Consider the following 22,004-nt stretch of genomic DNA (forward strand, 5'->3'; position numbering starts at 1 on the left):
ATTCATGTATTGCTATATTACAATAATGAGAATTTGAGAGAGATGTACTTGATATGAAAATGTTTGAAAATCCTAAAGGTCCTTAAATGTATTTTCCCCCCCGTTGTTAAATATAATGTGAACAAATATTGTCATAAAAAAAAAAAATGAGGAAGGGATGTTTATTTGTTTGTTTATTATTTATTTATCTATCTATGATGCCTCTAGGTTAAGGAGTAGAGAGTTTAATTTAATTTTTAATTCACCTTTGGTTTTTTTTTTTTCCGATAGCGTCTCCCCTTCTTGGTTTTTTTTTTAGGAATAAAGATCCAGCAGGGGGCGCTACGAGTGCATTTGGATTTCAATGGAACAGGATTTGGCTTCAGCACCTTTTTGAATAAATTCAGGCGCGTTGAGTGTAGACTTTAATGGATGCATGTGGTCTGTAGATCATACGATTTGACTTTTGCCCAAGATTTGATAAAAATAGTTTGTTTTTCTCCACCTGTGGACGTGTGGTGTTAAATATATAATAATCACTAGTAACATTCGACCAAATGTTGACTTTCCTATCAGGTCTAGTGCTGCTAAATGCCCAGAATGTCACTGCGTTTGCTTCTGAAGTCTTTCAAGTATTCAGTGAGCCCAAGCTGCATGAATTGGGTGTCATGTGGCGGAAAACAATTGCAGATTGTTGATTTTGGTTTAACACGGGCTGACATCCTGCCAGATGAAAGAAGAGGAGAGAAACCGGACCTGCCAGATAACCCTAAACAAATCGTCATCCCTAACATCCAGGGAAAAGGAGGGACCAGAGCCCTCGCTCCAAACATCCTGCTGCTGCTGCTGCCGCGGACTACACAGGATCTCTGTCCTTTCATTCAGCCTGCATGTTCATTTGCTTATGGATTATCGCTTTTGAGCTGTAGACGCATACGAGGTCATGAATTCGGCTGAACAGACCATCACATGGTTAATAACGCTGGGTGTCCTGGAATCACCCAAAAAGACACTGTCGGACCCCGAAGGCTTTTTACAGGCGTCTCTCAGAGATGGAGTGGTTTTGTGTAAACTGCTGGAACGACTGCGACCCGGCTCGGTTCACACGGTAAGCCGTTTGGCGTGAAGCTCGTGCAGCTCCATAACAGAATACATCACTTACACAAAAGCACAGACGTTTTTGTGCGCCGGAGCGTCGGTCTCCGCGCGCGCCTTTTGTGTTCGTTCACTGCACGCGCTACGATTAACCAGCACATAATCATACTGTTTTCTTTGAGTTTTAGTTTTTAATAGAAATTCTTGAACTTGCGAGTGAAGGGGATTAAGTAGATTATATGTAGAGGAAATTTTGTATAATTTGCATTGATGGGGCAAGAGTGGTATTTTAATAATAATCGTAAGGAAAAACGCAAGTGGTCAAGAAACAAATACATAAACGCTTATTAACCTTGGGATTTTTTGTGTATGTAAATCTACCGCCATTGACTCTGGGAAATAGAGAGAGAGGAAGCGACTATGTCCGGTTAGTGAACGAATTGTTTTTGAGTTGGATCTTTTTAGTGAGTCAGTTGAATGATTCTTTCGCGAATCTGACTCTTTGAACCTAACCGTTTCATTCGGACGTGCCCGAGTTAATGAGCCAAAAAAACTGATGAATGAATAGATATGAGCCGTGGCTGCACAAATTGAATTGGGACACTTAAAATTACAGTGAATAACCAAACTTAATAGGAAAAAAATTCCTCATCGGGATGTCTTGGCCCGTTGTTGTTGTTTTTGAACCGACTCATTGGAACGAACTGTTCGAAAAAAAATAAAACGATTCGCGAATAAATCATTTAACTCCTCTCACTAGAAATATGCCGCATGTTGAACATCACTTTCTTATAATTAGACCATTTTGATTATAAATAGAAATCTCCTAATGGAGCAGAGTTATTGAACTTGAGCACATTTCAAAACAATATTAAATTCTCGCTGAACATCTTCTTTTGCATAATGTTTATTTATAACTGTATGGAGTTTAGTATCGTTTTTATGTTAGAATTTATTATATTCACATACGGTTTGATATGAATGATAATGTGTACGTGTTTAATTAATCATTCATAAACATTTTGTTGATTATATCAACCGCAGTCTCGAAATACAGCGTAGTACTAGAAAGTGTTCTAATGTATTGATCAGTGAGTCTAATTTATAAGTTATACAACATAATCTGAAATCGTCGACACGATCACAGCAATCGTATGATTTTATGAAATGCTGATGCTTAACTCTGGGAAAGTGGCGTGTTTAATCAGATGTCCGGATTCACTGACAGGTTTTACTGAATGCACAATGTGTCGCATAGTTAGAGCATTTCATGGAGATGTTAGACATTTCTCTGACAGCTCAGGTAGTGTTTGCCTGCGCCAGCATGCCGCTCTCATTGAACCCAGCCGACAGCAACGTCATTTCCGCTATTCCTCCGCCAACTTCCCTATGAAGAATAAGTGGATTTTTGCAGGAACGGGGCGATGAGCCGTGATATAAACAAATGGCCTATTCGCATAATTTTTTGTTTATTCTTTGACCAACCTGCTTGGACGAGGATTTATCTGTTCGCTTTGTTTTCAGATCTATCAGGACCCGCGGAAAGACGAGTGTCTGAGTAATATCAGAGAGTTTGTGAAAGGCTGTGCATTATATCACATCGAGGTGAGTGCTGCATGATCTTTCAGATTCTGTTCTAGTCGTTCATTTCCTTTGCACGCTCGTTTATATTTCTGATCACTCATTCAGTGGCTTGTTTGTGTGGTTTGAAGGTAAATCGGGTCGCCAGACTGAGTCTCAGCTGGAGTTGGGAACAGACTAATCCTGTGTGTTTTTATTTTAGAGTTATTATTACATCGGTAACAATGGCATTGAGTTTTATTACGGCTTGTTTGTTGCCATGACAGTTTCTTAGATGATTAATGCAACATTGCTTTAATGCAATGTCTCATTTGTAGATGTCCAGGTAGCTTTACTTTGTATTTACAGACAGATTTGATTATATAAATATTGAAAGGCATGATGTAACAATCAGTAAACTATTTATAAGTGCCCTGTGGCCTGTATTTTGCAATTAATCACTAAGGATGTGAATGAGCAAGTATTTCAGGAAAATAATGTATTCAATTTGGTTTAATAAGAATATTATTCCAATATATCCCAATAGCTGTAAAGAATCTACAGGTGTTTTCCAGAATAAAGCAGAATGTGGGCTTTAAACTGAAGCTGATGTTCACATAAGTCAATTTTATCGTACCGCTTTTTCACAATACACCTTATATCGAAGTAGTATCTTACTATATTGTTGCATTTGGCAGATTAGAGATGTGATAATATAGTTTACATTTTACAACAATATAAACAATCAAGCTGTTTAGTGTATAGTGGTTTACGTGAGAACACTGAATGTATGTGGATAAAGCTGGAATTACTTGTATATCCAGGTTCTAAATAGAGCTCATCAATTATGTAGAGGTTACATGGCAACGTGATCATGATGGTGAAGCTGGACTGCTGAATTACAATCATGAATGTCCAACATTTCATAATAAACACTTTAACTTCAGTGATTTGCAGGGTGTAGCCAACTGGGCGTTGCACCTGACGATGTGCTCAATGCCAGGTAGAATTTATTCAGTCGTCCAGACTTGTTTATCAAGAGAAGTTCTTTGCTGAAAATTGCAGTGCATTGTAACAGTATTTTTTCACTGTTGATATGCTATTAACAGTTCATATGTTTGTAAGCATGGTGTTTTGGCAGCTCAGTCTTCACGCAGGTCCAGTAGGTCTTGGTGTGAGATTGAATCAGATCCTTTCACCCACACATTGTTTTTACTGGACTCAGAGCCAATGCCATTGTCAAACCTATTTTTATGGCTAGTTTTTGTGTTCAGTTCCAGCTCTGCCCATATTTCCTGCAGATATCTATTGTATGTCTGTACAGGCAATTGCATGTCGTTTCTTGGTAAAAGCATAAAAGAATAGACAGCACAGTATGCAGCCATAAATTATTCACATTATAGTGCAATGAATTGTCATGCAACCTTTGATTTACTGCAGTCTCTAAAGTCTAGCACTGGCTATGTAATGAATTCCATTCAGATCTAATGTGATGGCAGCGTAATGTTTTCTCACCAGCTGCTATTCTGTCAGTAAAAGCTGTTACTTTTGCTTTTTGAATGCCATATTTTTTGTCACTTTTGAGTGTTATCAGGAAATCTGGTTTCTTCACAAACACTTCTGTGCTTGTTAATGTTTGGCAGAGTGATCGTGTAACTGCAGTCTTTCTGCCCACAGGGATTCTGTGTGTATGTTGCTCTGTATGAGTGCTGCTGTGTAGGACAGACGGTTATGGTTCTGTGTGTGTGTGTGTAACTGTGTGTTTCAGGAGTGCCAGTGTCTTCGGTTCTTCTAGCCAGCTGTGAGAGTTTCAGACAAGCCCTCTATTGTGGTGAATGGAGTTGTGTGTTTGAATGGGCAGAGCTGCCAGCTCATTAATGGTGCTGTGGAGTTTGGCACAGACCAGAATTAAGAGAGGCACTCCACGCTAAAACTGCTTTTTCAAATGGCATGTTTGGATGACTGGTTTAAAGAGAAAGAGCAGGAGGGGATTTAATTCCACTACAGTGATGGCAGATGATGTAATGTACGTAGACTTAGATGTGTGTGATGATTGTTGATGGTGCTTGAGTCTTGGGGATTGGACTTCAGGCCTTTATCAAGTACTGAATATTAATGAAATGTCTTTGTGTCTCTTTTTTTGAGAGATTCATCTGAGAAAATAAACCGTTTATTTAACATCTTAATTCACTGATAGGAGTATGTTTCTTTTGTCATTTCCTGTTTTAGATTGCTACATTGCCATGGGAATAAAAATGTCTAATTCAGTAATGATTGCAGCCAGTTTATTAATGTAAAGTACTGTTCAAAATTCTTGGGGTTAACAAGATTTTTAATGGGTTTTTTGGTCTCTTATACAGCTGCATTTATGTGATCCCATTACTCCAGTCTTCAGTGTCACATGATTCTTTAGAAATCATTTTAATATGCTGATTTTGTGTATAGCCATATATACCCCAAATCTTACATGTAAGTGTATTTTATTTATAAAATTGAACAAAATCTGTAAGAGAAAAAATAGTTGTAATCAAAGTTACAGGTGACTTTAAAGACAACATGAAATCCAAATGAACCCAATTTACTTCCTTAATAGATGGTAATGCCTCATAAAATCAAGTGTTTCACTTGATATATTTCATATTATGGCAGTGGAATGGGAAAATGGCAAATACCATTCCAATGTGCCAATTTGACAATTAATGACAATGACAAAACATGACAAAAGAATGGCCACATAACACATTGCAGCTAAATTCAGTTACCAGTTCACCTTTTAGTGCTTAATCCTGTTCTGATAAACAGCTCAGTAATTTACAGAAGCGACAACCACTACAATTGAATTGACTCCCAAAAAATTCAAGTAGTGACAACCCCTTTTGCAGAAAATCTATATGGTGTGTAGGGAACCAAACTGAACAACTAGTTGTTAATGATGTATTTAAATTTGTGTCAGTGTTGTGGTGCAAGAATTCACAGAAAAGGAGGTACGTTTTGACCAGACCTTGACATAAAAATCTTCAAATGAGAACAAAGCTTAAAATAAACATGTTATCTTGGAAATAAGCCACATACCAAAATATCGCCACCTGCCTACTTTATTATCTCCATAAACTGGATCGCTTTATGAGCCGGGCACCAAACAACAAACCCAAAGACACCTAATAAGCATTGCTTATAATAAGTGGACATGGCAACACTCCAGCAATCTTCCAAATTTAAACAAAATATGATGGCTCTGTCAACAGTGATTTCATTAAAATCGCCAAACAAACAAAGTCTTTGGTCGCTATGATGCACAAAAAAAGTCACACACTCCAATATTTTGTTGGACCGCCTTTAGCTTTGATTATGGCATGCATTTGCTGTGGCATCATTTTGATAAACTTCTGCAATGTCACAACATTTATTCCCACCCAGAGTTGCATTAATTTTTCGCCAGGATCTTATTGTATGGATGATGGGAGAGTCAGACCGCTGCACAAAGTCTTCTCCAGGACATCCCAAAGATTCTCACTGGGGTAAAGGTCTGACTCTGGACTCTGTGGTGGCCAATCCATGTGTGAAAATGATGTTGCATGCTCACTGAACCACTCTTTCACAATTTGAGCCCGATGAATTCTGGCATTGTCATCTTGGAATATGCCCGTGCCATCAGGGAAGAAAAGATTAATTGTTGGAATATCCTGGTCAATCAGTATATTCAGGTAGTCAGCTGACCTCATCATCCATGCAGTAATTATCCAATGGGAGGATCTTAAATATTTGCTTAGTTAAATCCAGGTGATGACTTTTTTTTATAGACGGGCAGTGTATATTACTTTGTTTAAAAATAGCTGATATCAAATGCGTGAGACAGCAAAACATCGCTATGGTTACAACAGTGTAATCATTGCAGTTTCGAGAGTGAGTTCAGTTCTGTACACACACAAAACCGTAATTGAGGGGATTCATTACCATATTTAAATGTTTGTCACTCCTGAAACTTTACAGTGTGTACGTGGTCAACAAGTAAACCATTCATACTTGACTTCCCCGAAAGGTAGTTTCCAAAATAATAATCATCATACAAAAATGCAAATGAGCTGATCCACCAGGAAAAATTTGGTTTTTGGTGTCCAGGACCATTTTACTGTATCGTTTGAAGAGTTCAAATCAAGCTGGTGTCAGATCAGGCCAGTTTGGGTTTACTTGGGATGAGCTTATGTGTCCAGATGGCCCAGAGAGCAGCAGGTAGTCTGAGAGCCAGAAACCCACACGCACACAACGCTGCCCTAGCTTAGCAAAACTACATTCTTATATTCCTTCAGTGAAGCAGACTCCTGTTACAGAGAATCTGTGATCCTTATAAATGTTCATAGGTTTCTGACTGGAACTTTGGTCTGTCGCAAAGAGGTCAAAGAAATTATCCCCAGTGGCAAAGTTTCTGTAATGTTGCTTATTCTGCAGAATGTGTGCATATTTTTAAGAATGATTGTTACTGTTCTGCTGTTTTTCATATGGCTTCTGGATTTGCATACTTAGCATTACATGACTTGAGTTACAATCCATCTCTGCTAAAACTGTCCATCCAAGTTTAATATATAGACTTGAAGCTTTTTACCGTGTGTAATGTTTGGGCCAGAATTGCTCATCGTATTCTAATCCCTTGATGCAATTCATTTCAAATGCATACATTTAAATATGCTGATTTGATTCACAAGTAGCATTTCTTATTATTATCCATGTTAAACAGTCTGCTTAATATTTTTGTGGAAATCATAATTCATTTTTTTCTGAATTCTTTGAATAGGTGAATAAAGTCTTTTAAAACATTATGAAAGCATTTACTGTTACTTTTAATTGGTTTCATACATCATTGATGAATGAAAGCATTAATTAAATAAATAAAAAATTCTTCCTGGCCCTTAACGTTTTAACCATATGTCATGAATCAAGTTGATCTTGTATTGCAGATGAAAAAACAGTATTTATTCTTTGGGACTTGTTAACCTACTGCACTTAAGGTATCTTGTGCATCAAACCAAAACATCTGTGAGACTAGCAGATCCAAATTCTGTACTTTTATTCACTTTATATTTGAGCTCATGAATGTCTTTTTGTGTAATTGTGGCATTTTTCCCTTTGCAGGTATTTGAGGCCAATGACTTGTTTCAGGGCCAGAACTTCTCCAAAGTCTTGAATTGTTTGGTTGCACTCAACAAAGCAACTTCAGGTGAGATAGATCTGAAGCAACTGTTTGGCCACCAACATTCTTCAAAATATCTTCTTTTGTGTTTCTAGTTTTACATTTTTGGGTGACCTATCCCTTTAAGGTTAGGGTATCTATGTCTAGCTGTAAATAAAGACAATAGAATGGAATGTCCCCATTTAGATAGCTATGTAAATATTTGTTTTGTTGATGAGTATTTTCTGGTTGTAGAGTCCGGTGGTGAGAGTAATTCTGTGTGTTCTCGTCACTCGTCTTCTCTGCGGATCAAGTCCTTTGACTCGATCAACTGTTCTTCCACTCACAGGAGATCATCCAGACACAAGTACAACCAGTACCGCAGTCTGGTGAGCTTCGCAAGCACTTCACACCCTAATAAATGAATAGAATAAAAACTCTAAACCGCTGGAAAACAGACTGAAATGATTTTTAAAAATATATATTGTTAAAGGTACTGCTCAATTCTTTGTGTAACACCTTTTTGAGTACTTGATACACGTGTAAATTGAGACCTCAGACAAATATGAAAGCCCGAATGAGAAGCTGGAAGAAATTCTCTCTGTATTTGCTTTTCTCGTTCTTTCTAGGACATGTCTGAAAACAGTGCCCCTCGGGTGCTGGTGAAAGCGCGGTTTAACTTTCAGCAGACCAATGAGGATGAGCTGTCCTTCAATAAGGGTGACATCATCCAGGTGACACGGCAGGAAGAGGGCGGCTGGTGGGAGGGGTCTCTAAATGGCAAAACCGGCTGGTTTCCTAGCAACTATGTCAAAGAGATCAAAGGCTCTGGTTAGTATTTGCCGCTTTAAACCTTTGAAAAAATTTAGTCGCAGAAGTTGAACCCTGACAAAAACTCTTGTAGGAAGAGAACTGATCTAGATTCCTGCAGGACCAGACAAGCAAAGCGAACTAGAGGATTTTGTCTTACTCATAGTCCTCTCATAGGCTGCCAAGAAAAATGCAAAAGAGATTAAATTTTGTAAACCCCATTTACCTGCAGACTTTCTTCTGTGTCCTAGTGTTACCGTAATATTTTCAGAAAAGACCTGCTGAGTATGTACATAGATCAGAAAATCGCTGCATGTTAACACTTTAGCCAGCTTAAAATATTTGGGTGATATATTTTTTAAAAGCCATATTTGTACTTGTACTCTATGAGGCACTGTGGTACTATGCGAACGTCAAATCTGCTCGGCTGCATTAAAAGGGCGATTAATAGAGGACTTACAGGCTTAATGAAAATGTGCCAAAAGAGAACTGAATGGCAGCTCTCTGCAAAAGCCATAAAATGTAGGATTATGTGACAATTACAGGCTTACAGTGAAAAAATGTGCGCTCGTTCAACCCACGTTAGGTACAGGACCAGGTGATGCATACAAGGTAGCAAACTAAGAATTAAAAGAGTAATTTCATCTGAAGACACCGTTTCTAATGACAAGACCTTTTGTTTATATAGTTCTTTAATAAAATCTGCTGATCTAGTACTTTAGATTTTAACTTTCCCTTTAAACATTTTCATCCCACCCCCCTAAAAAAGTTATGATTTTGAACGAAGCCTCTTATGCTCACCAAGGCATTTATTTGACCCAAAATACAATAAAAACAGTAATATTGGTAATATTACTACAGTATAAAATGTATTATACTGTATTCTATCTGAATATATTTAAGGTGTCACATGATTCAGAAATCATTCTAATATGCTGATCTGCTGCTCAAGAAACATTTCCTATTATTATCAGTGTTGAAAATAGTTGTACTGCTTAATATTTTTGTGGAAACTACAATACATTTTTGTATTATATCAAAGTTGGAAAACCCAGAACATTTTGAAATAGAAGTCATTTGTACATTTTTAATGTCTTTACTGTCAATTTTAATCAGTTTAACGTGCCCTAAAAAATCTTACTGAATCTAAACTTTTAAACCGTATTGTTTATTTTAAATAAGCTTTTCAAAGCCTTATCTCACTGTATGCACATTGTAGTATAAACACAACCCCCTGACCCTTGTTCTGCAGTCCAAACATAAATAGCATATACACCCCGTGATGCCAAACAGATGCTTCCCTCTCATGTATGGGGAAACGACCTTAATCTGTACTCGACCCAGCTTGAATGGAAATAATTTAGGATGACATCAGAGCTTGAACATCCAGGACTTAACAGGAAGGAAACACCATCCAACAACAAAGACAGGAAGTGCAGCAGCCAGAAGACAGCACTTCCCCTTTCCTCATAATATGGCTCCACACTCAAGTTTATGCCAGTCTCTGAGCACTTAGCGATCCAGTTTCTTTTAGGATTTACTTGTGTTAAATGCTTGCTGAAAATTACTTGTAATAGTATATTGATTTCATACATCATCTCAAAAATGGCGGCAGTTAGGAAGAGGGGAAAAGTGTAGTGTTTTCTGGTTCAGATTACATGACTAAAGGGACAGTTCATCTAAAAATTAAAATTCTGTCATATGCTCACCCTCATATCATTTCAAACCTGTGCAACTTACTTCAGTTGAGCTAGTTTTGGAACAAGATGAGAGTGAATATGATGACACAACTGTCATTTTTGGGTAAATTAAAACTAGAATCGTTCAAATGTTTAAATCGTCTTCTGTGGAGATGTTGAGTTCTTAGAGAACTTGGGGAAGGGAAGGAAAATCAAAAATCACAGATTTGCCAAGAAGAGAATAATGGTTTTAATCAATGAACTGATTGTTTTCTTGTGGCACGATGAGAAATGTTCGAGCTGGCAATTTTGATAATTCCAGGAAGTTCATGCATTATGTTACTGAGATTAGTGTAAATGAACCATAATGTATTGAACTAAGTGAAATGTTCAAACCATCTTCTTGCTGAAGGAAGAAGTGTAGTGTGTTCCTGTAAACTCTGCTCTCCCCCTCTAGGTATCTAAATCTAATATCCCTGTCCTGACTGCTCACTGCAGGAGAGATGTACTTTAATATTCAATAACAGAAACAAAATGTTTCCAGATGTTGGTCTAAGGTGACCTCCTTACCTTTTGTTCTGTTTCTGTTCTGCTCTCTCAAACAGACAAACCTGTGTCACCTAAGTCTGGAACGCTGAAGAGTCCACCCAAGGGTTTTGAGACCACTAATTTCTGCAAGACTTACTATAATGTGGTAAGAGAGATGTGCTGTAGTGTTGCACTAGTGGCATGTAACACCTCCCACATGGAACGAGTTGATTATTTATGATGTGCGTGGGGTGGAAGTGATGCCTCTGGGGGGTTTGTATTGCTGAGATATTTCAGTGAACAGTGACGTGACACAGCCAAGTATGGTGACCCATACTCGGAATTAGTGCTCTGCATTTATCCCATCCAAAGTGCACACACACAGCAGTGAACACACACACCCGGAGAAATTCCCTAACCAAATAAGCAAGTACACACCACCAATTCTGCCTATACTTGACAGATAAGACTAAGATTTAAAGATATTAGGAGTGCTTGTTATAGCAGCATTATGAATCACTTTAGAGGGTTATGAAACACTGCAACAGATTTTTTTTACAGACTTGTTTGTTGCATGTGTATGTTTGTCTGGACCTCCTCTGAAATATTATTTTAGACTTAACTATGAGAAGCACATTAAACTTATGTAAATACAATATGCAAATCCTTCTTTATACATCCTTATTGAAATAAACATCAATATGCCTATTGCAAAGTCAATATATAAACTACAATTCAGAAGTGTGTGGCTGTAAGATTTAAAAAAAAAAAAAAAAAAGAAAGAAACTGATCACTTTTATTCATCAAGGATGCATTAAATTAATCAAAAGTGACAGTAAAAATATTTACAGTATTACAAAAGATTTTAAAATAAATGCTGTTCTTTTGAACTTTATATTCATCAAGGAATGATGACAAAAATGTATCATGGTTTCCACAAACATATTAAACATTAATAATAATTACTGTTTTTAGTGTATTTTTGATCAATTAAATGCAGCCTTAGTGAGCATGCGAAACCTCTTTCAAATGCATTAAAAAAAATCTTAGTATGTGTATGTGGACCAGAAACATCCATGAACCAGTTCTCACAGCTAAAGATAATGCAATGCTCCTCATTTTCTTTGAGTAACATTGAGGTTAAAATGGTGCATTGCGAGGATATACAATTTGTTTAAGGGTTTTTATTTTTTTAAAGCAGCGTTGTGTCCATTTTCTCAGTCTTAGCTTTGGACTAATCCTTGAATTTACAATCATAAGGCTTTAATCTGGGTTTAAAAGCCTCGCCAAACTAGACTTACTTTAGAGTTGATAATCCAAGTTTAAACTCCCACCAGCAGATGCTGCTTCAGGTTTGGGCTTGATTTAATGTCAGTAATTAAGAGACACATGTTCAACATCCTGACAATAACAATTCTGTTAATAAAAGTCCTTTTCAGGTCATTTGTATATCTCTATGTGTATGCGAATTTCCTTTATTGTGCTCCATTTCCTCATGCAACGTGTCCCAGAAGCCTCCTTCTGAGCCTCTGCAAACCCAGTGAGCTGTTAATATGTGTGTAGGTCAGGTTTCTCTTTTACCAAATGTCCCCACAAGGATGTTAAAATTAAAGTCACCTTCATTGTGAAGACTGTCTGCATGAAAACGCAAAAGGGGTAGGAGATAGAAATCAGTTTGTCATCGGCTCAGTATAAAACCACATTAGGAAAACCAACCTTTGTATGTGTGAACATGTTTATATGTGAGCACATTTGTGTATTTTTAGGTGTTGACAAAGAGGAAGTGTGTGCCTGGGCCTGTATTTGCATATTCATATGTAAATGTGTTGTTGTGAATATCTGTATTTGGTTATCAGTTCTCACTGGTGTGTGTGTGTTTGTCTCAGTCGTCCCATAATATAGGTCATCTTTTCCATCTCATTGACTCGGGGGACAGCTGTGCCTGAGGCCCTGCACTGTCTATGTTTGTGCGTCTGTGATGGTTATGTGTCATGTTTGATGAGAATGTGCAGTTAACTGACCCAACACTCCTCTCAAGACTGCGCAGGGCAGAGCGACTGAAGTTGAAGAGAGAGTGTGTGTGTGTGTGTGTGTGTGTGTGTGTGTGTGTGTGTGTGTGTGTGTGTGTGTGTCTCCGGCGGGTGTGAGTTTTTGGTGTGGTGTGGTTTTGTGTTTTTTAGAGGAGTTTTTGGGGGGGGATGATTTATTGTTGTTGAGCACAGTTTGAAATGGCCGTAACTGTCAGGCTGTCCAGACGTCCATACATGTGTTTACAGACAAACTTTGTTCTTGGTCCTGGCTGATTCTTGAGGAAAAAAGTTATTGATCTGTCCCACATTAAATGTGGAAGCAGATCTTTTCAGAAAGTTCTATTTCTGCAGAATTGTGTAATTACTTCAGAATTCTGTAAATTGATGGGAAAATTTTAGTATTGATTTAATATTTTTTACAATTAATATTTTTGTGTAAAAAATGTAAATTTATAAAATTACATTTCTACAAATAAATAAAATTATTTTATTTATTTAAATGACCAGAAAAATCCTTATTTTGAGCTTTGTAAATATATTTTCCAGCAGCCTCTCAACTATATATTTGTGTTTGTATAAAATATAAATATATAAAAAAGACATTTCTACATTTACTGTAAAATTTTAAATGTACTTTATTTATTTAATTGACTTAGCCAGCAAAGATAAATAAATAAATCTGTAGTTTTGAGCTTTGTATTTCTAAACTTCCAGCATCCCTTTTTTTTAAAATACAAATTTTCAGTAAGTTTCACAGGTTATCCACCAAACATTTGGGTAGAAATTTGGAAAGAAAAAGTCATTGTTTGATTGTTTTGATTGATGCTGTTATGTTTTTCCAGGTAATGGTTCATCTGCTTTCTGAACAACACAGAGTCTGTCTATTGTGTATCTTATTATATCATTACACTGTTGCAAACTAATACTAATAAAACTAATAATGTTTAAAACTGTAAAATTATTATTTTTTCTCAAATGCACAGGTGGTTCAGAATATTGTACAAACAGAGACAGAATACTGTAAAGAGCTGCAGACTCTCCTCTCAACATATCTGAGAGCATTACAGCCCACAGACAGGTAAGAGCACAAGCTGGGAGTCCAACATAACCAGAGATAATAGTAGTAGCAGTACCCATCTCTCTTTCTTTCCAGGCTCAGCGTGTCAGATATCAATCACATCATAGGAAATCTAGAGGAGATCGGCTCATTTCAGCAGACACTGGTGCATTCACTGGAGGAAAGCGTCAAGTAAGAGTCCCTGTCCTGTTCTCATTTACTCACTCACAGTCTGTCACAGGTTGACATCTAGTGGCAGTTACCAGTAATGCACTGTACTCATCAGGATTTACACTTCAGAACTTTAAGATGTATATGATTTTTAGCTCTGTTTAACTTTAACATTTATTTATTTTTATTAAACGTTTAATATTTCCAAATGAACTGATGTGTGTTGTGTGCAGAGTTCCAGAGAGCCAGCAGAGAATAGGAGGCTTCTTCCTGTCCCTCATTCCTCAGATGAGGAGTCTGTATGTGACCTACTGCTCCAACCATCCATCTGCGGTTAATGTTCTCACACAGCACAGGTGCTTAACACAACACAATACACATAACACTTATGGAAACACAGTGCATAGATAATTAACACTGGGCAGATGCTTTTTCATTCATTCTTAATCGTTTGTGTGTGTGTGTGTGTGTGTGTTTCAGTGAGGAATTAGGAGAGTTTATGGAAAGTAAAGGTGCGAACAGCCCTGGAATCCTCACACTCACCACGGGCCTGAGCAAACCCTTCCTGAGACTGGACAAATACCCCACACTGCTGAAAGAGATGGAACGGCACATGGAGGTACCAAACTAGCTTAGTTGTCAAAATGTTTTGACTAAGATGACTAAAATGTTAAAATGTCCACTAGCATTCAAAGGTTTGGGGTTGGTTTTTCAGATTTTTTTTTTTTTATGTTTTTGAAAGAGGTCTCTAATTTTTCTTATTTTTCAATTTTTTCCTTCAGAAATCATTCAAATATGTGACCCTGGACCACAAAACCAGTCTTAAGTCGCTGGGGTATATTTGTAGCAAAAGCCAATAATACAATGTATGGGTCAAAATTATTGATTTTTCTTTTTTTGCCAAAAATCATTATTAAGTAAAGATCATGTTCCATGAAGATATTTTGTAAATTTCCTACCGTAAATATATCAAAACTTAATTTTTGATTAGTAATATGCATTGCTAAGAATTCATTTGGACAAATTCAAAGGCAATTTTCTCAATATTTTGATATTTTTGAACTCTCAGATTCCAGATTTTCAAATAGTTGTATCTCAGCCAAATATTGTCTGATCCTAATAAACCACACATCAATGGAAAGCAAATTTATTCAGCTTTCAGATGATGTATAAATCTCAATTTCAAAAAATTGACACTTAAGACTGGTTTTGCGGTACAGGGTCACCTATGGTGACTTGGTTTTCAAGAAACACTTATTATTATTATTATTATTATCAATGTTCAAAATAGCTGCTTGATAGTTTTGTTGTAACCATGAGAGTTACAGGATTCTTTGATGAATAGAAAGTTCAAAAGAACAGCTGTAGAAATAGAAATGTTTTGTTATAATTACATTATAAGTGTTTTTACTGGCACTTTTAAACATTTTATTATTTATAACATCACATTTTTAATGGTAGTGTAAGTTTTCTGGTTATGTAATGAAACTAAATCTCTCTCTATATCAGTGTGTGTGTGTATATATCTATATATAATATACCAGTTTAACTCACTCAAACTCACTTCCTTTGTTCGCCCAGGCACTTCATCCAGATTATCCAGACATTCAGAAGAGCATGACAGTATTTAAAAATCTCTCAGTGAGTATTATTTTTTTTGTTTTTCACCAGTAAATAATGATGAATGATGTTTGAAATGATAATGAGTTGTTTGTTTGAGTCATGCTACCTTTCCGAATGGGATGCTGGGCTTATTTGTGTGTGTGTTGTTGTGTCTTCAGGCCCAGTGTCAGGAAGTGAGGAAGAGGAAGGAACTAGAGCTGCAGATTCTGATGGAGTCTATTCGGGGCTGGGAAGGAGAGGGAATTAAGACCCTGGGCTCTGTCCTCTACATGTCTCAAGTCCTCGTCCAGAACCATGGCACGGAGGTGAAGGTTACAAAATAGTTAAGGGTTTTCAGCACTCAACCAACCATCAGGGACTTCCAGTATTTAAAAATAAAAGCTAAATTTATGTTTATTTATAGTTGGAAACATCAGATTTCAATTGACTGTTTTTGAATTCAGTATACTGAAAATGAAATCCTCATTGTAATATTCTGCTTCATCAGGAGAAGAATGAGCGATACCTTTTGCTGTTTCCTCACATACTTCTTATGTTGTCTGCTAGTCCTCGAATGAGTGGTTTCATCTACCAGGTAAATCAATCCTTTACTGTTGTATAAATCCATTCTCCAGTCCCATCAGCGTTCAATGCATTACTTTTTCTGATTTTTGTAGCAAAGATTACTTGGCTGCTGTTTTTCCCAATATTGTAGTAATATTTTAGATTATTATTATTTTAGATGTGTGTGCTGCAGTGAAAACCCACTAACAATCCTTATGTATTCATGTAATTAGTATCTTGATATAAAGCGTACGATTACCTTGCCTTTTTTTTGTATAATTACTGAAACAACCCCCACTCTCAAGTTCAATGCAAATGGTGACAACTGTATATAAATATTGTTAAACGTAGATGTTGCTTTCACAGTCACTGATTACATACTGTACATTTTACATATTTTATATTATTGTTTCATGTTTTGACAGTTTAGCAGTAAAATCCTAAACCTGAATTTCACACTCCATATTATTCTATTATTCTATCATATAACTCTATTTTTACACTGCTCTATTAGAATGACCTCAGAATGGACCTCAGCTGTTTGTTTGGTTGTTCATGTATTAATCACACTCTAAAATGCTGATTGGTTGATTGACTTACACAGGGGAAGCTGCCTCTGACTGGAATGAGTGTAAATAAAATAGAGGACAGTGACACCACAAAAAATGCTTTTGAAATATCTGGTGAGTTTCCCACCAAGTTGCCCTCATGTCAGATGTCTATATTGCTAGATATTGAGAATACATATACTTGAACAGTAATGATGTGTGTGTGTGCAGGCCATATGATTGAGCGGATCCAGGTGATCTGTAATAACCAGCAAGATCTTCATGACTGGGTGGATCATTTACAGCGGCAAACCAAACGCACTTCAACCAGCAACTTGAAACCACAGAATGTTCCCTGCCATACGGTGAGAAACACACTCATTCAAGCGTTTGGGGTCTGTACAATCTTTTAATGTACTGTACTGTCAAAAATTCAGCAAAAACAGTAATATTATGAAATCAGAATAACTGTTTTCTGTTTGGATATGTTTTAAAATGTGATGCAAAGCTGAATCAGCATCCATTACTCCAGTCTTCAGTGACATCGTTCTAATATGCTGATTTGGTGCTTAAAAAACATTTTTTATGTCTGTGGAAACCATGATACTGAATGAAAGTATCAACAACTCTGTGACATATCTATATTAAAAATGACTGATATTCAGCGATATTCAGTGTGACTCACTGGCTCTTCTCCTTCCTGTTCAGCTGCCGTCTCACCCTGTTACCCCGTCCAGACACTCAGAGAATCGAGGTGTGAGCGGATCTACCGTCTACCACACTCTTCCTCACCTCTCTTCACTTGGAACCCCTCACAGCGGTATGATGTGGGGGCCCCTCGAACCCCCCAAAACCCAGAAGCCCTGGAGTCTCAGCTGTCTCCGACCTGCACCCCCCCTAAAACCCTCAGCTGCATTGTGTTACAAAGAGGTATCATGTTATGTGCCATGTTACACATTAATTGTATGTTGACACATTAATAGCATCTCTAGAAGAAGAATCGCTATAAATCAATTGATGAAACATTATTTATTAGCTAAGCTTTAATTATTAAAGAAACTTCTTTTGTATAAAATCTAATTTGGTTATTTGCATCTGATTTTCTTATGTCCTTCAGGACCTGAGTAAAAGTCCCAAAAGTATGAAGAAGCTTCTGCCCAAACGAAAACCTGAGAGGAAGCCATCTGATGAGGAATTTGCTGTCAGAAAAAGTATGACACTAAAGTTCTGTTTCTTTTTGCATATGCATGTGATGTATTTATTTCAAACACATCTCATGTATTGCTCTTGTGTGTATGTTATAGTGCATTATAGTGCCTTTGTTATATTCTCACAATGTTACCTTACCATTGGCATCTTTTATATACTCTTCTTGTTTTCAATCAGGCACTGTAGTTCTGGAGGAGGATGCTCAGATCCTGAAAGTGATCGAAGCATACTGCACAAGCGCTAAAACAAGGCAAACACTAAACTCAAGTATGTACTTTCTACACGTTTATGTATTTTCTTGTGATTTTCAGTCCCAGACTCTGTGACAGGCTTTGTCCGTGTAAAATGAGTCAGGGCAATATAACTGTGGATCCTGCATAAAACTGGCGGTTTTGTCACATCTTTCTAAAATACACAGTATCGTTTGAAAGCTTCGGGTCAGTATGATATCTTTGAAAGAAATTTATACTTTTATTCAGCAAGGAAGCATTACATTTATGTTCACTGTTTCCACAAAACTATTAAGCAGCACAACTGTTTTCAACATTGATAATAATAATAAGAAACGTTTTTGAAGAACAAATCAGCATATTAGAATAATTCAGCTTTGTCATCACAGGAATAAATTACATTTTAAAATATTTTCAAATTGAGAAGTTATTTTAAATTGTAATATTTCACAATATTGCAGCTTTTACTCTATTGAACAAAAGAGACTTCTTTCAAAAACATTAAAAAACTTACTGACCCTAAACTTTAGAAGGGTAGTGTATTTAGCCTAGGAGGCCCATATTTTGAGACCAACAAAATGCCTTCATTTGACAAGTCTCTTGTCACATATATTTTACATATGTCTGTGAAGTACTGCAGCATTTTTACTGCATTATGGCATTGACTATACAAATATGTGTTAACTAAAGTCTTTACCACTGCGTTGATCACTCTTTTAATATTTTCTGCTCTTTTTAACATGCATATGTCTCTTTTCTTCTTCCTTCCTTCATTTTCTTTTTCACCCATTTCTCTCTTATGTTGTCCTGCCATTGTTAATGCTTTATTTTTGTTATTTTTTTTTATTTTTTTCCCTATTTTGTCTTATATATACACACAATTCTTGGGTTCTCCCTCACTTTACTCCTCTTGGTTTGGTCCATCCTCTCAACCCACCTGTCCTCTCCAATATGATTGGTTTGATCCCCATCCCTAATTAGCATGGCAGGGTACTGATTTGATGCATAATCATGTGCTGGCTGATGTTGACCAATCGTGTGTGGATGCTGTTGGTTGCCGTAGCAGCGGATTTCCCTCTGATCATTCTGAAGACTCGGACTATGACAGTATATGGATAACTCACACTAACAGAATGGGCTCTGTGTCCCGTAAGAGCTGCTGCTCGTATATACACATCAAAATTAAAACACCTTCTTTGTTTTATTTTGTTAACATTGAAAGTGGCAAGCTCTTTTTGAGTGTTTGGATATAAGCTTTGAAGTCAATATGTAAGGTTGGGAACATATTGAAGACATGGAAGGACATGAACGAGCAAGAACGAGATTTTTATTGCTTTTGCTCCATGGCTTTCATAGGACAGAAGCATTCGCATTTAATATTACCCCATCCAAAATTCCTGTTTCTGTAAAAAATTCTAAAAATTACCAAAACTAACCAAAATGAACATAAAAAATATGTATAACTATAATAATATCACAGTTACACTAAAATAACACTGGTACGATTTATTTAGACTGTCAATGACTTGTTCAGCATGTTACATTTCAGTTTTTAATCTGTTAATATTGTTCAACTTTTTCAGGATCAAGGAAGGAGTCAGGGCCACATATGCTCTTTCCTGAAGAGGAGAAAATCATTGTAGAAGAGACAAAGAGCAATGGTCAAACTGTAATCGAAGAAAGGTTAGCTCTTAGATTTATGCATCCAATCTTATTTATTTACTATTTTTGTTATTAGTGCTGTCAGTTTATGCATTAATGTATCATGATTAACCCTATAATACTATTGCGAATGAAAAATGTGTAAGATCTCAATAGTTGTTCACGATGATGATTTCATATGGATATCTTTACAGGAGTCTGGTGGATACAGTTTATGCCTTAAGAGATGAGGTACAAGAACTTAAGCAGGTCAGTCCACATGCTACAAACAAACATTTGTTTATGCTTAATGTGATGCCATGTTGAAAGTCAAAATCTGGTGCCATGACCCGGATTCTCTGATTATACATCACCAGGACAACAAGAGAATTAAGCGCACTCTTGAAGAACAACAAAAGGCACGGAAAGAGTTGGAGAAGTTTGTCAGGAAAGTGTTAAAGAGTATAAACGACCCATCCTGGGATGAGACTAATTTGTGAGCCCATCTGTGCATTTATAAATGAAAACTGCATCTGATAACTGTGTGTTGAGTGTAGTATCGGTCTTAACTCCTGACCAAAAATACTTGTAAATATTGTGACAAAACTGGACTTGATCCCCGCAGTCACAGTGTTATGCCTTTTAAACCTGATCCTTTTCAAGCCTTTTTTGTTTGCCAGTGCCAAGTATCTAGTTCAAGTTCATCTAGTTCATTTTCAGATATGCTAATGATAAGGAAATGTATTGAGCCTGGACATCATCAGAAACATCTCTACAGGATCAGGTGTGGTCTGGCAAAGCTGCCAAAATAACTAGCAGTTTGATCATTTAACTCACCGTCACAGATGTCATTGGTTCCTAGTCTAAAACTGGGAGTCTCAGGGATGATAGACACACTGTATCTACAAATGTTGCCAGGCCTGCATCATTGCCTGTGTCCTTTGACATTTTCAATCATTAGCCAATATGTTCAATAAGTGATGACATTCAATAGGATTTTTTCCAATGGAAAACCTTGCAATACAATACTGGAGACAATTCTGAGGGAACTAGTCTTATTTTTTGAGATTTTTTGGGGGTGTCATTTCAATGTGGCTTTTACAATAACCTCAGTTTTAATTTCGTCCTGTTGCTCTTTTGCACCTTGAAGCTTGCATCTTTTTTTTTTTTTACTTTTATAATCCTCTACACTAAATGTGTGCTCACAGACCTTTTTTGTTTTGTACAGAAATACTCCTTTATTGTATTTAATGCTCAGAAATGTGCCTTTTTTGGAAAAAGAGATTTCCAGGATTTTATCAGCATTTCTAGCTCTGTCAGAATTTCAAAGAACCTTTGTATGAAAAATGTATGCAAGATTGATTTTAAATTAACACTGAATCTGTGGTTAGAAACTGACGGATTAAGAGTCTTCTAAGTTGTCTGTCTAATTTATGTATTTAAATGAAATATTCTCTACTGCTAAATGTGTATTGTGAAATTTCCAGATAACCTCATCTACTTTTTTCTTTCCAAAGCACTCTCTTTATCTTACTCTCTCTTTCTTGCTGACTGAATTAAATAAATACATATTCTTACCATGACTCTTCGAATGGGGTTTGTGTTTGTTTCATTCCTTTCTTGTGTCACTAAATTCATTTTCATCTGTTGCCAGATCTGTCCTTGTATGATGACCATATTAACAATATGTAATGTATTGACAGTTAGGCAAGGAGATCAAAAATTAATAATTAAAAGCAGTATTATTGTAAAATATTATTAGAATTTAAAATAACTTAAATTAAAAAAACTTTTAAATGTAATTTTTTGTTTACATAATTTAAAAATATATATTTTTTTTTCTTTTTTGCTTAATAGTTTTGGGAAACTGGTATTTTTTAAGTATTTATTTGAAATGGAAATCCTTTGTAACATGTTTTTACTGTCACTTTTGATCAATTTAATGCAGCATTGCTAAATAAAAGTATTATTTCATTTTTATTTTTTTAAAAGAACCGTATGGTATATTATCAAACAATATAATTTACACAAAAAATATGAGGGTGTGAATTGGATTAATTTAAAACATGTTAATTTACAATAAAACAAAAACCTTACAAAAGTGTTAAAGTCTTAAGCATTTATGCATTACACAGTG

At 36.3% G+C, this 22,004-nt stretch overlaps 1 protein-coding gene across 2 annotated transcripts; it reads left to right on the plus strand.

The window, feature by feature from the left end:
- The first annotated feature begins 358 nt into the window (after positions 1–358).
- On the plus strand, positions 359–21,450 carry LOC109055099 (rho guanine nucleotide exchange factor 7-like). 2 transcript variants are annotated; one of them, XM_042761089.1, is made up of 22 exons: positions 359–1,087; positions 2,599–2,679; positions 7,762–7,846; positions 8,054–8,187; positions 8,428–8,629; positions 10,893–10,981; positions 13,829–13,923; positions 13,999–14,094; positions 14,307–14,429; positions 14,554–14,692; positions 15,655–15,714; positions 15,855–16,001; positions 16,184–16,270; positions 16,844–16,922; positions 17,019–17,152; positions 17,496–17,717; positions 17,905–17,998; positions 18,174–18,263; positions 19,208–19,375; positions 19,810–19,909; positions 20,083–20,137; positions 20,245–21,450. In XM_042761089.1, exons 1-22 carry the CDS (start codon positions 923–925, stop codon positions 20,365–20,367), a joined length of 2,568 nt encoding a protein of 855 aa, XP_042617023.1. In that variant the 5' UTR covers positions 359–922; the 3' UTR covers positions 20,368–21,450. The 2 variants fall into 2 exon arrangements, with proteins under 2 accessions (XP_042617023.1, XP_042617031.1); XM_042761097.1 differs by lacking the exon at positions 19,208–19,375 and having other exon boundaries at positions 368–1,087.
- Positions 21,451–22,004: the final 554 nt, after the last annotated feature.

This window comes from Cyprinus carpio, chromosome A1 (genome assembly GCF_018340385.1).
Source record: "Cyprinus carpio isolate SPL01 chromosome A1, ASM1834038v1, whole genome shotgun sequence".
In the NCBI taxonomy this organism is placed as follows: Eukaryota; Metazoa; Chordata; class Actinopteri; order Cypriniformes; family Cyprinidae; genus Cyprinus; species Cyprinus carpio.

Coding starts and splice junctions, on each gene's coding strand:
- LOC109055099 (XM_042761089.1), top strand. CDS start 923: ATGAATTCGGCTGAACAGACCATCACATGGTTAATAACGCTGGGTGTC. Junction 17,718..17,904: donor CTGCATTGTGTTACAAAGAG/GTATCATGTTAT, acceptor TATGTCCTTCAG/GACCTGAGTAAAAGTCCCAA. Junction 18,264..19,207: donor AAGGCAAACACTAAACTCAA/GTATGTACTTTC, acceptor ATCCCTAATTAG/CATGGCAGGGTACTGATTTG.